Source organism: Polypterus senegalus, chromosome 10 (assembly GCF_016835505.1).
Source record: "Polypterus senegalus isolate Bchr_013 chromosome 10, ASM1683550v1, whole genome shotgun sequence".
NCBI classification, from domain to species: Eukaryota; Metazoa; Chordata; class Cladistia; order Polypteriformes; family Polypteridae; genus Polypterus; species Polypterus senegalus.
This window is the reverse complement of record NC_053163.1, coordinates 3836332-3851574: the sequence shown is the minus strand read 5'-3', so window position 1 is coordinate 3851574 and position 15243 is coordinate 3836332. Positions and strand designations below refer to the sequence as shown.

Genomic DNA, 15243 nt, shown 5'->3' with positions numbered 1-15243 from the left:
GACTTAAATTGAGGACCCAATAAGTTAAATAAATTGAGAGTGATGTACATTGAGGACCAAGGCAAGCTTAACGACGTTATAAGAAAAGTTATACGAGCTGTCAGATTGGGGAAAGAAGAGGAGGAGGAGGAAACTGCATGTCTGTACCTGTGAATTTCCCCTTGGGATTAATAAAGTATCTATCTATCTATCTATCTATCTATCTATCTATCATAAAGTGCCTTTCACTTCTATCTATCTATCTATCTATCTATCTATCTATCTAATCGTACTCACCTTCTTCTTCATTTTATTTGCACATTTTACAATCTGTGGTGTAATACCGCCACCTTCTGAGCCAACTCATGATCATCTCGACAACGGATTCCATTATCAGGAACAGTTCCGGCCCTCGCTCTCTGGAATTTCTGTTTAATTGTCCTTCTAAAAGACATCTGTTCAGATGGTGATCCGTTTAAGAATACATAAGTAAAAAAAATGAACAAAAACTCGCCAGGTTCTTACTCAGCGTGGGTTCTCATTTTGGGAACGGAATAGTATTTGTCGCAGCATGGTTACCTGGGAAATGTAGTCCTCTGGAAAGGCAGGGACGGCGAGACGCGTGCGCAGTTTATTTCGTTACGACACCAGCCACGACAGAAGCAGAAGTCGTGGTAAAAACGAGGCGGTCACTTCACACCCACGAAGAAAGAGAAATGAGCGCGAGGGGCGGAGATCAAGTTGCGTTTACACCTGGAGTTGGCGAAGGTAAGGTGCAGGGATCTGCATGTCGGTGTGCAAGGGGTCTCCATTGAGAAATAGGGGCGTGAGCTCACGCGTCAAGGCAATATACATGCACTTGTGGAAAGAGTTTGATACGAGAATGTGGGGTGAGAAATGTGAATTGAGCTCACGGTCCCTTCTCAGCTCCATGGCTGTCTCCTTGTGCCTTTTAGTTGCGGCTTAGGCTTCCACCTTTAATGTGGAATAATAACGGACGTCCACCATCCCCTAACCCCCTGGGTGTTGCTATAATATTTGGGGAAATCAATACGATGGTTGGAAGTGCTTTATTTCAAGGCAAACCAACAAACGCGCTATTAATTGTATAAACAGTTAAATATTAAAAGACAGAACCATAGGATCATGGGTCTCTTTTGTGCATAATCCACGCTGTTATGGCATAGGATGTGCCTAAGTGTGTGATCCACAAGAGTCAACTCTGCAGCTGTTACTGGACAGGAAGACTCATTAATTAGATTGAAGTGTGTAGAAAAGGCAGGGCGGCGCATGCGTACGGGCGCCATTCTCATCCCCACCACCTTCGCCGCCACTTCCCCTACCTCTCCATATCTTAAATCACTCTTGAGGCAGATTGAACACTTAAGTGCCAGCTTAAGTGAAAAATTAAGAAAAACGTACTAAGTAATTGCAACACAAACACTGACTTAATCAGTTTTAAGACAAAAAAGATGCCGACAGAAGAGAAGAAGCGGGATGCTAGGGTGGAGAAAAGAAGAGCTGCTCAGGAAGGAACAAGCGCATCAACCTCTGAGCAAATGAATGATAAACGTACAGAGAAAGAGAGAGGATGAGAACTAGGAATTCTCAAGTCAAGTGGATTCAGTGCACGTTATCGTCCAGTGTGCCTTTACTGGTATTTTTATAAACATGTTGGAAGCCTTGTACTCAAATTGTAATGATAAAACGCTTTGCACTTAGTTATAATGGAGGTTGGGTGAACTAAAATATTTTTGCTCTTCTTTATTTTGTATCTTTATCAAACTGACGTTTTTCTCATGACTTTGCAGGCATATATCTTGAACACGTATCCCATATGAATGGGGGTTCAGCTGTCCAGAGTTTTAGGTTCTTTATATTCGAGTATCGACTTTAGGAGACTTGAATTACATTCGAGTGGCTTCACAGTTGAAATTCCTCTTCTGTCTCCCTTTTTACGCAGGACACCCTGTGGACATTTTCCAAGGCCCTGAAGGAAGGGCCGACTTGGGCCAGGGTGTGCTGGAACTGCACAGTGCGGCCTCACAGACAGTTGCTAATGCCGACTTTTTGAAAATCGAAGGAGACCCTGAGCTCATCTCCATTTCCATTAAAGAAGAGGATTCTCAAGTGGACATAGCTGAGGATGCAGGTGATTGTATTAAGCAGATATTCATCGCAGCTAAGGCAGAAGAGGAGGAGTGCAGCATTAAAGAGGAGGTCTCAGAGGTGGAACTTTCTTCTGTTATTAAATGGCAGGTGCTTCCTACGCAGTTTGGAGATGATTCTATCTTCACTCACCAAAAACTACCTGAAGGTCTGTCATTGGCTCAGCAAGACGTCGAGACTGCAGGGGATAAAGCCCAGCGTGAGAACTTAGGAAAGAAGCTGTTGTTGAGAAAAAGTCCAGGAAACTTGCAGAAAGTCTCTGCTGTGAGCGAGTTGCCCTTCCGTAAATCACACCACCTCAAACTCCCGCAGATAGCAAAAACAGGCAAAAAAAATTTCCAATGCACTGACTGCGGATACGCTTTCAAACAGGCCACGAGCCTTAAACTCCACCAGAGGATTCACACGGGAGAAAAGCCATACCAGTGTAGTGAATGCGGGAGGACTTTCAGTCAGGCTACCAGCCTGAAATGCCACCAGAGAATCCATACGGGAGAAAAACCTTATGAATGTTCTGACTGCGGGAAGACTTTCAGCCAGAATTCCGACCTTAGGCAACACCAGAGAATCCACACAGGAGAAAAACCGTACCACTGTAACGAGTGTGAAAAGAGTTTCCGACAGATTACCAGCCTCCGCCAACACCAGAGGATTCACACCGGGGAAAAGCCATACGAGTGTACCGAATGTGGAAAGACTTTCAGACAGACGACCAGTCTTCGACAGCACCAGAGGATTCACAAAGGAGAAAAACCATATCAGTGTACGGAATGTGGGAAAACATTCTACATGGCGTCCAAGCTAAAATCGCACCAGAAAATTCACACAGGTGAAAAACCGTTCCAGTGTACAGACTGTGAAAAGACTTTTAATATGGCCGCCAGTCTTAAACAGCACCAGAGAATTCACACTGGAGAAAAGCCATACCGGTGCACCACATGTGGGAAAACCTTCAGACAGTTGCCGGGCCTCCGACAACATCAGAGGATTCATACAGGAGAAAAAACGCACCAGTGTATCGAATGCGGAAAGACATTCAGCCAAAATTCAGACCTCCGATATCATCAGCGAATTCACACAGGGGAAAAACTATACCAGTGTAACGAATGCGCAAAGATTTTCTCCGTGGCTTCAAAACTTAAAGCTCACCAGAGGATGCACATGGGAGAAAAGCCGTACCAGTGTGCTGAATGTGGAAAGGCATTCAGCCAGGCGGCTAGTCTGAGGCAACACCTGAGAACTCACACGGGGGAAAGACCTTACCAGTGCACCGAGTGTGGGAAGGGCCTCATCAACGCCGTAAACCTGAAGATTCACCAGCGCATTCACACCGGAGAAAAGCCGTACCAGTGTACAGAGTGCGGAAGGACTTTCAGCCACGCCACGAGCCTGAAATTCCACAAGAGAATTCATACGGGAGAGAAACCGTACCAGTGTACCGAATGTCGAAAGACCTTCAGCCGCAGCTATAGACTTAGACAGCACCAGAAAATCCATATGGAGGATAAAAGTGCAGAACACGCAAAGGAATAGGCAGGGACTTCTGAACCAAGTCACCTGGTATCTTACCGAGTGTACCTACCAAGTCACCCGCTTGACAAATCGAATAAGGGTGGAATTACTTATGGAATGCGAAAAATCATCAAAACTGAAATCTCTGCAGATGATAATAATGATAGTCTCCAGTGCTGTGTCATGGGTGGGACTGTTCACATCTCCCCTCGGAGAAAACGTGGTAACGTCTTCTTGCTTTAAAAGGGCAAGTTTAGTTTTTTTTTTTTTTTAAGTCTTTTTTTACATTAATGGCACGTTTGTGTTTTTTTTTTACCTCATAAATGAAACATTATTTATAGATTCAATTTTATCCCAGCAGCTTACAGCGGTTGTCAGTGGAGAACTATAAAAAAAATGAAACTTGAAAGGAAAGCCTTAAAACACCCTCAGTGGGATGCTGACAAAAGTTGACATAAAGGGTGTTGACATCGGCCCACATCACAGGGCAAAAGGTGGGTGTCATCGTATTCCAGGTGTCGACATCAAGGGGTAGAAGGTGGGCAGCAAGGGGTGAATGGCAGGTATCCACAAAAGTCATCACCAAGGGGCAGAAGGCAGACAAAATTCTTCTTTATCTAGAAAATGAAGCATCATGAACAGAGCCAACTGGTCACCTGATGACAAGGATGGTAAGGAGAGAGCAGCCCTGGGCTTCAAACGAGGGATGTGAGGTAAGAGATGACCCCAGTCAGTGAGGTGAGAAGTGGAAACACAAAGACGTGAAAAACTATGTGAACAGGGACACCTCGGCTCTGGAGAAGCAAGAAATGGAAAAGCAACGGAGCCATCTTGAAATAAGGCAACTGTAGCATGGTGTCTAACAATAACAACCCTGATGTGGGCACGGGATTATCTATCACTTTTTAAATATACTTTGGTACAATGTATAATGACACTAAAATGTTAATGTTTTGCAAAACAGATCAGTACACTTTCATAAGTTATTTAAATGCATTTTACATTTTAGAAGTGTTCAAAATGTGTAAAAATATACACAATGTACATTTGAAGTTTGATATCGGAATGTATTTACCACATAAATGGAAGACAATTTGACGATTAAAAGTTAGGTTGGTGAATCCTTCCTTAGTAATGTACATTTTATTATAAAAGAATATGTTATCAAACTCTGCACCCAATGTTTGCTTGCATGATTGATAGATAGATATGAAAGGCACTATATGATAGATAGATAGATAGATAGATAGATAGATAGATAGATAGATAGATAGATAGATAGATAGATAGATAGATAGATATGAAAGGCATTATATAATAGATAGATAGATGTGGTGAAAGTTACCACATGACAGAAAGATCACTTTTAAGTAACAAAGAGAGGTCCACGTCTGCCCAGCTGTACTCACTAATGAAGACCCCAGAAAATCTCAACATGCTGCGTGGTGATTATCACAGACAGGTAAGAACTTCAGTGGACTCTGCATGTGCACAAATTTAAGCCCAATTAAAGACAGATAGGCAGAAAAGATCCTACATGTATATAATAGACAGATAACTATGAAAGAGATTTCATTAAAAATAGATAGAAAAGACACAAGATCAACAGACAAAGGCCCAACTGGATTCAAACATATGAAAGCCAGTATATATCTATCGCCTAGTGCCTTTCCTATCTCGTTATCTAGAATGTAGGAAAGAAAGTATAAAACAGACATATAGATATGATAGGCACTTTGTGAATGTCAGATAAATGTGAAGGGCACTATATGATGGATTGATAGAAATGAAAGACACAATATATTGGATAGATAGGATAATAAATGAGAGAAAGTCTATAATAGATATGGAAGGCACTAGAAAATGCTTTGGAAAGCGACTAATAGATAGTCACAGTATATATTGTAGATAATGGAAGGCACTATATGATAGACAGCCAGGAAAGGCTCTATATAAAAGACACATAGGTTGGTAGATGTGAAAGGCACTATACGATAGGTTGGAATGGGACTCACAGCTGAATTCCACCTCAGTGTGCTACGTCTTAAATGTTAATACTGAATTCCCATAAGTGTTTGCTCAGTTTGAACAGAAAGTTAATTTTATATGGTTATAGTTAATGGAGGATTTTTTTATTCCCAAGAGCTAACACATGGGCCATCCTCATTCCTTGGCCGTATAGGTAATGTAATGTTCCTATATTAATATCTTCGCTACAAAAATGTACTGGTAGACAGCTTAGGATTAGACAGACAGACAGACAGACAGATAGATAGATAGAGTGAAAGGCACTATATAATAGATAGATAGATAGATAGATACTTTATTACTCCCAAGGGGAAATTCACAGGATTAGATTGCTTGCTTACAAATAATAAGATATAAAGGCACACAGTTTTCTGATTGTATGCCGTGTACGCATATCATAACTAAGGGAAACTTAAAGAAATGTAACCCAGATATGTCAGCCTTAAACAGAAATGTCAAGAGGTTTTCCTTGTGTGTGAATTATCAGTTTTTCACTTCATTTTTGTAAACTTTTTTGCTCTGAATTTCACTAAAACAATTAAAAACAAGCACACTTCGGCCATAGTGGTGCTTATGATGAAATAACTATGGTATTAAATCAAAGACTTGCCTTTCAGAAACGTGTAATTATTTATTTATTAAGCAGGTCAATTACAGTAGACTGCATCAATTTAAACAAACAAAATATGTACAAATAAAATAAATTACAAAATCAAAAGAGAAAAGGACTGTAAAGCTAAAAATGTAACAGGCTAGCACGCTGCATCATTGAACAAAAATAAATGACTACAAGTGGTGAAAGATAAAGACTGTAGAAGAATGTGGCGGCCAACGTATTTGAACAAAACTCTAACCGGCTGCATGTGCCTTGGTGTGCCTACAACTCATCAGAAACATTAATGAGGAGAAACGTTTAGAGCGTCTATCAGAATGATGGCACACAACTCGGTTGTCTCACATGAATGAAGTTTCAGCAGCCTGCTATCCAACAATCACTACTTTGAGACTGTAGGCTGCCTGCATCATCTAGCAAACAAGAAATAATAAATGTCACCATTATACAAAAAGCCAATAACGTAACACAGAATTCCGTGTGTTCTGGGCCCACCAACCACACCTGACCTCGATCAAAGGAAATTCCTGGACAGAGGAGGAAAACAGGTGTTGAAACTTCACTGTCTGGAAATGAAAGGGTGACAAATGCACTTCTAAGGCTCTGGGACTCTGGCGCCCCACAACAAGAACCATTATCTACAGAAACAGAACATTGGGAACTCACTCAGAAAAAGCTGGCCTGCCAAAATGACCAATGGTACAGTGACAACTAGTTTAAGAAGTCACAAGGGACTCCAGAATGACTACAAAGAACTGCAGGCATACAAAGCCTCGGTGGTCAGTGTTCAGGACCCCTTGATGAGTAACAAAGGGATTCAAGGTCGAGCAGCAAAGTGGAAAACTCTGCTATTCAAAGGGAACATCAGTACAAAGTACCATCTGGATGATCCTCAGCCTTTTGGAGAGAAGTTCTGACAACTCAAAAATAGAACTCTTTGGATGACACTGGGTCCACGGTATGTGGTGATCAACAGCAAGAGCTACAGAACTACAATAAAACATGGTGTGCTGGGGTGGGGATGCTTTGAAAGTCTTGCCATTATTGAATGAATGGGGAACTGTGCTTTTCACCAGAATATTCTTCAGGAGAATGTTTAATCAACTGTCTGTGGCCTGAAGCGTCACTGGGTTAGAAACACAAACAAAGCTCAGTGGTTTGGCAGTGGCCTAGTCAAAGTCCTGACTTGAACCCAACAGAGACGCCGAAACGAGCAGCTGACCCTCACAAACCTAATGTATCGGAATTAAAGAAGTTCTTCAAACAAGATATGAAAGTCTGACATCAAATAACAGGAAGTGTTTACTTGCAATCATATCTGTAATCAAGTATTGAAAGTCGACTTCTTTTTGACAGGGGTGTTGGATATCTTTGTGACTGGACTGTTTCAAGTAACTACAGGCCAACAAACCTGACGTGTGTCACCAAGTAAATTAATGGAAGAAATTATTATGGACAACACTGAGCATCAAGTGGTAAGCACAGGCGTGTTGTGTTAGTCAGCATTCCCGTGTTCAGATGAGGATGGTCACCTATGTGGGAATTCAATCAGACAATATGAGTGGTGCATATGACGTTATTTCTCTTGATTTTTCAGAAGGCTTTTGATAAGGCACCACATTAGTGGTCAGTGCTCAAACTAAACGAAATGGGAACTGAAGGCATAGTCTGTAGAAGGGGACACAACGGGCTCAAACAGAGGAAGCAAAGGGTTATGGTGAGGGGGGACTTGTTCAGAACGAGGTGAAGTTACAAGTGGTGTCCAGCAGGGGTCAGCGCTGAAGCTGCTGCTCTTTTTAATATTCGTATGGGATCTGCACAAGAATATAATCAATGAGCTGATCAAGACTGCAGATGATACCAAAGGAGGTGGAAGGGCAGATAGTGTAGAATCCACTAAATTATTAAAGAGGGACTTAGACAGCATACAGGCTTTGGAAGATTAATTCAAACAGATGAAAAGCATTACATGTAGAAAGTTTAAATATTACATTGGAATAGACAATGGAAGATTTGAAATTTGAAAGTACCCTGAAGAGAAGAACCTGGGAGTCACGGAGGATTGATCAGTACATCCAAAACATACTTAGAAATTACACAGCGCCCCCTAGTGTGGAGTACAAGCCAAGGGTGGTTAAGCTAAAGTTTATATAGTATATATATATATATATATATATATATATATATATATATATATATATATATATATATATATATATATATATATATATGATGCACTAGAGAAGCATCTCTTGGAGTACTGTATACAGATTAAGAGTCCATATTACAAGAGAAACATAGCAGTGGTATAGAAGGTCCATAAAACAGCAACATGGCCGATTCAGGGCTCAGAGATATGAGCAGAGACTGAAGGAACTGAACCATTTCAGTTTAAGGTAATGGTGATGAAGAATTGACACGACTGAAGTGTTTAAAATTTTGAAACAAATGAGTACAGTGGACATCAGCTTCTACATGAAAGTACACTATGTGACAAGAACACGACTGGCAACGTGTTAACAGCAGAATTGGCATAAACGCTAGAAAGTTTTTCTTCACACAAAGTACACTTGAAATATTTAAACAAAAACAGGCCAACAACGCTCGCCAATCCTATTAAGCTAATTCTTCCAGAATAACATCATGTCAAGAATCCAACTGCCCACTACACCAACTGGCCTTTCTCCAGTGTGAACGCTCAGCTGACATGTGAGGTTCAGATCTTGTTTGAAACTTTCCATATTCATTACATTGAAAGGGTTTTTCTCCCCAAATTGGGTGTAATGTTTGGTGCCGTAGAAACTCCAAATTCCACTCAGTGCACCGCTATGGTTTTTCTCTTCTGTGAGTTCTTTTGTAAAACGTGAGGTCCTCACGCTCTCTGAAAGTCTTTCCCCACTTGATACACTGCTATGGCTTCTCTCCCGTGTGTATCCTCAGATGTCTCCTAAGGTTGGCAAACTGTTTGAACTTCTTTCCACACTGGTTACACTGATAGGGTTTTTCTCCAGTGTGAACGTTTTGGTGGCGTCTAAGGACTGAAATCCATTTGAAGCTCCTACCACACTGGGTGCACAAATGAGTCTTTTCTACGGTGTGAGTTTTCTGGTGACGTCTAAGGGCCGAAATCTGTTTAAAACTCCTCGCACATTCCGCACACTGATAAGGCGATTCGCCGGTGTGAATTCTCTGGTGAAGCTTGAGTGTTGAGCCTTGCTGGAAATTCTTCCCACATTCTTTACACTGGTACGGCTTTTCTCCAATGTGAACACTATGGTGGTACCTAAGGTGTGAAACTTGATTGAAACTCTTTCCGCATTCGTTACACTGAAAGGGTTTTTTCCCCGTGTGTAACGCTTGGTGCCGTATGAGCTCTGAATTCCACTTGAAAACTTTTCCACAATAAGTGCACTGATGAGATTTTTCTCTACTGTGACTTCTCCTGTGAACCTTGAGGTCCCCACTCTCTCTGAAAGTCTTCCCACACTTGCTGCACTGGTACTGCTTCTCTCCCGTGTGAATCCTCAGATGACTACTAAGGCCGGAAACCTGTTTGAACTTCTTTCCACACTGGTTACACTGGTACCGCTTCTCTCCGGTGTGAACGTTCTGGTGACGTCTAAGGACTGAAATCCATTTGAAACTCCGGCCACACTGGGTGCACAAGTGGGCTTTTTCTCCTGTGTGAGTTTTCTGGTGACTTTTAAGTTCTGAACTCCGTTTAAAACTCTTTTCACATTCAGCACATTGGTAAGGCATGTCGCCAGTGTGAACTCTCTGGTGGCATCTAAGTGAGGACGTATGTTTGAATCTCTTTCCACATTCAGCGCATTGGTAAGGCTTTCTCCCTTTTTCATAAATGTGACGTATTTCACGGTAGTGTAAGTGATTTAATTTGGTTGACTTATCACTACACTCGTGAAGGTCACCTACAGCCTGTGGCTCACTCTCCATACTTTCCATCTTCATTTTTAATTTCTTGTCTTCATTCTCACCCTCAAATCCACAAGCCTGCTTTTCCAAGAATGCTCTTTTCTGCACAGATCCGCTCAGACTGTTCTCCAGCACGTTACAGATGGCGACTGTATTCTTGCCTACACACTCATATGATGGCACTTCTTTCTTAAGAGTGGAAGAAAGTTCCACTTCTGTGGGCTCCTCTTTGAAAATCCCTGGCGCCTCTGCATTAGTGCTGATGGACCCCTCGTCCCTCTGATTACCTGACCCAGCAACGCACCACTCTTGAGCGTCTTCTTGTTTAACAGAACCGTAAAGACACACTGGGGGACCAGCCTCTGTCTTCACAACACCGGTGTCTGGACCAAGGTGAAGAGAGGCTTTGGGAAGACCTGCATAAAGAAAAAAAATTACAAATGCATAAGGAGATTGAACAATTTTACTTTTAAATAGTTTTATCCACTCTGAAGCACACACACTGTTTTGAAAATGCATACCGTCGAGTCCAAAAGTTTCTCACCTCAGCTTACGCCTTTCACACCTCCACATGTAACGTTACCGCACATTCTCTGTGTTACGTCAATTAGGGTGTCTGCCTTATTTAATTTCCATTAGTGTTCATGTCACAATAATTGCTAAGCTGACTTCAACCTTCACTTACTGGATGAGATTTTAGGTGGGTTTCCATACACTTTGCTTAACTTGTCTCAAACACGCAGGGTTGCCTTCTAGAAGTTACTCACAATACTAGGCAGAAACTTTTTGCCCGTTCCTCTCAACAGACCTGGCGCATGTCAGTGAGGTTTGTGGTCCTCTTTGCTCAGACAAACCTTTTCAGTTTCTATGAGATTCAGGTCAGGACTTTGTGATGGCCACTCCAATAGTCTCACCTTGTTCACTTTTTGTCACAACTGTCTAAATATGCTTTAGCGTCATCGTCCTCCTGGAAGACAAATTTGCAACCAGGTTTTAACTTTCCTGCTGATGTCTTGAGGTGCTGCCTCAGAATTTCTAAATATCCCTCCTTCCTCATGATGCCATTTATTTTCTGAAGTGCCCCAGACTCTTTACCCCAACAATATGATGCTGTCACCTCCATACTTATGAATATAAATCCCTCACCCTTCTTTCCCCATACATAGCAGTGGTCATTATGGTCAAACAGTTCCATTTTGGACTTCATCTGACCACAGAACACTCCTCCAGAAGGCCAGGTGTTCGTCCTGGTGAGCCTCTTAAACTTCAGGCTGGCTTTGGTAGACTTTAAACATGGCATGTATGGGGACGTGACAACATGTGTAGAGTTGGGAAACATATCAGTCTTGGATTAGGGGCTTCTTCTTTTGTGTAACAGCTGTTCAGGCCATGGCAATGAAAGACAATCTTAATGGTGGATGTAGATACTTTGGTACCTGATGTTCCCAGCTCCTTTTTTGTGGTCTTGGAGTTCAGTTGACCTTTTCACAACAAAGTGCATTCATCCCAGGGAGTTCACTTGCACCTCCTTCTTGAACAATGTGGTCTCTGTGTGGCCCCCAGATATTTGTATTTGCACACAATTGTCTGTTCACCGTCACTTGTCTAGAAATTTCTCCTAAACAATAATCAAATTTATGGAGGTCCACAATTTTCTTTTTCTGAAGTCTTGGCCGAGTTGTTTGGATTTTCCCAAAGGCAGCAAGACACTGGCACCAATGGTAGGCCCTCAAACACAAATACAGGTGCACTTCCAATTAACTGGCCAATCAGAGGCTTCTAAAAGTCATTCCACCAATTTCTGGAATCTTCTGGGCTGTTTAAACAGACATTCAGCTTGGTGTAACCAAACCTGTCGCCCTGAAAAAATCTGAGGTAATAAATAAAGGTTGAAATCAATCTGTCTGCAACACTTATGAAAATACCGGAGTTACCCTGACAGACTTTACACAGGGCATGTATGGTGACGAGACGACACGTGTGGAGTTGGGAAACACGGAGTGTGAAAGAAAGTCTTTAGCTGAGGTGGGTGGAGGCAATTGGCATCAAATGTATGCCTGCTTAGAAAAACAACAAGAAGATAGCTTGGCATTTTGATCAAAATCACCTCAATTGGGCTCATTTAGGTCAACACTCTAGAACTGGTAGACAGAACAAAATGTTTATTATGTTTATTCACTTAATTATCTATATTTATTAGTTTTGTAGTTTTATTAGTTACTGTTTTATATTTTCTCTTGTAAATTTTTGTTTAACTTCTTGTCCGAGGGGATAGTCAAGTTCAAGTTTCATCATACCACGTACACAACAATACATTCAACTAAACTTCTAAATCACTTTGACCTAAAGGTTGAGTATGAAGATATGTTAAAACAATACAATTTGTTCATATTATTATTTCATTCTATGCACCTCCTCACAAGGCCCTGTCATCCTATTCCATGATTTCTTCTATCAGTACTATGCTGATGACACAGAGGACCACACGGTATCAGCTGGAATCTCTGGAAGTCTCAATGACATCACAAAAGATGGATGAAGGAGCACAATCTTCAGCTCAGCCATGCAAAGACCTTCTTATCCCAGTTTGACCATCCATTCAGCCCCCCACCTCTGTTCAGTCTGGCCTATTATCACTAACACCCAGCAACACGTTACACAACACTGGAGTGGTCATCGATGACCAGCTGTCCTTCAGGCGCCGTGTTTAAATGGTCTCAATGTATGCAATATAGTCAAGATTAGACCATACCTGACAGAACATTCAGTATTTCTTTATTTATTCATTCAATGACCTATTGCTAGCTTTGCATTATTATCATCATCATACAAGAGTACATTAAAACGTTGAGGCAATTTGAAAATTACATGTTGATTACAACTGATAGAAGCTAACACAGTAAGACACACATAAAACAGAATTTTTTCAATGCCTTAAAGTTTCTTTCTGATATAATAAACGAGCCTTTCTCCATCCCCATTGTGATTTGGCTCATTTTATGAACTGGAAACATTTTCCACATCGTTTATGTATGGTTTACAAGTGTGATGTGCAAGTATAATAAACATACTGTATATCCATGTTTATGTCACATACTGTTTTAGCAAGCAAAGCACGTAATAAAAATATTTCTCCTTTTAAAATAAAAAGAAAACACGTGTATACGCACCTTGACCTCGGCTTGTCCTGCTCATTTCGGTCATTTCTGTGTTAAATATCCCCGAAGCCCCTTGACTCGTGTCGTCGGCACTCACTACCCTTCGGCCCTCGTCCGGACTTGTCTCTGCTGTTGTCTCCTGCCGTTTCTCTTCGTCCGCCGCCCTGGTCGTTTCGTGTGCTGTCTTTAGCGCCGGCAATCCTGTCGTCTCGTTCTCGCTATCATGGCTCACCTCTCCCGTTCACTGTCATTTCCTTGCCTCCGTTATTTCTAGTAATTGTGCCTTTCTGCTGCCGGACACACAGCTAGTAAGACTTCGTGCGAAGGCTCTTCAAAGTGAGAGCTTACGGTCGGTCAATTCCGTTATTAGTCGGATAGCTGGATGAAGAAAACAACGACGCTTGAATTGTCCGAGTTGTGACGTAAAGCTGAACTCCCGCATCAATCAGTAATATAGATAAGAAAAAAAGAAAAAACAGATCAACCAGAACTGGGGTTCTTGTGGTTTAATTGTATACGACGCGACGTGATCTAGGCATTGATACGCGTCAGCTTGCTGTTTATTTGCAAGACAATAATTAGAATTTATGTTTAACTGCATCTTGTGCAGACTCGGTAGCGAACAAAGAGCGATCTCTCGTTTCGCTGGAAAACTGGCGTGAACGCATAGGATTAGGAAGGTGAGACGTCACAAGAGGTAAAAACGAAAGCTCTCGCATCCCGTTAACGCAACGTTACCTTTCACATTTATCCAGTTTCCGTGTTATTATTTTTATTAACATGTTTCACATTTCGCGGTAGACGCACACATTTTATTTCAGTTTCCGTCACTATTGATGACGTTTCACCCAGAGCCCCAATCAATTTTTCTGTTCTGCCACTAACGTCACAGACATATATCTAGCTAGACACCGCCTCCTCTGTGTGGCCCAGTCGACACGATACGTCAGAGCGTCCGCCATATTGCGAGTGGCAAAAGTGCCATTTAAATTAATACAGGTAGACGTGGAAACCGGGTTTTCTGATGAAAAAACAATAACATTTAAAACAGTATCGTTTACATACAACAGATTTTGGCGAATCGTTTAAATGCAATTATTTAAATCCATTTATACGCTAATAATGGCAATTATTAAATAATAATAGTAATAATAATTCCTCCCATATAAGTAACATTTCTCGGACTGCCTTCTTCCATCTCCGAAACATTCCTAGACTTCATCCTGTTCTTATGCAACACAGTACTGAAGTATTGGTTAATGCCTGAGTCACCTCACGTATAGATTACTGTAATGCTGTTCTATCTGGCATCCCACAAAAACGTATCCATCGCTTATAACTTCTTCAAAATTCTGCTGCCAGGATAATAGCCTGCTGTTCTAAATCCACTGAACATATCACACCGATTCTCTCTCAACTTCACTGGCTCCCTGTTCACTACTGAATACAATACTAAATACCGCTCTGAACATTTAAAGCTCCACCTTACGTCATTGATCTCCTCCAGACTGACACTCCTCTCGTTCTCTCAGATCCTGTAATTTGAGAGTATTCAGTCTGGCGATATGGTGCAGCCTTAGTTTGTGGAAGACAGACACAACTAAAGACATAAGCATAAAATGATGGTTCTCAATTTCAAACTGTGTTTCCTCAATGTACTCCTTGAGAAAAAACATATCATCTGAACCAATCTCAGCCCGAACAAACTGATTAATCAAAGATACACTGGCAGCTTGCCCTAATGTCAACTGTTGGATAACACGCTCAGCTACTTTGACCACCTTGACTGGACCATCAGAAGGAATCATCAAACCTCCTTTATTTTGTTAATGTGAGCGAGTGGTAGCTTTG

The 15243-nt window shown here is 41.5% G+C and overlaps 2 protein-coding genes across 2 annotated transcripts; one reads left to right on the top strand and one right to left on the bottom strand.

Moving 5' to 3' along the window:
• Window positions 1-639: 639 nt before the first annotated feature.
• LOC120536523 (zinc finger protein 883-like) lies at window positions 640-3765 on the top strand. Its single transcript, XM_039764922.1, has 2 exons — window positions 640-747; window positions 1943-3765. The coding sequence occupies exons 1-2, from the start codon at window positions 696-698 to the stop codon at window positions 3679-3681; spliced, it is 1791 nt and encodes a 596-aa protein (XP_039620856.1). The 5' UTR covers window positions 640-695; the 3' UTR covers window positions 3682-3765.
• A 2180-nt stretch (window positions 3766-5945) lies between these two features.
• On the bottom strand, window positions 5946-13632 carry LOC120536529 (zinc finger and SCAN domain-containing protein 2-like). Its single transcript, XM_039764927.1, has 2 exons — window positions 13405-13632; window positions 5946-10650 (listed from the first exon to the last, which is right to left on the bottom strand). Exons 1-2 carry the CDS (start codon window positions 13436-13438, stop codon window positions 9212-9214), a joined length of 1473 nt encoding a protein of 490 aa, XP_039620861.1. The 5' UTR covers window positions 13439-13632; the 3' UTR covers window positions 5946-9211.
• Window positions 13633-15243: the final 1611 nt, after the last annotated feature.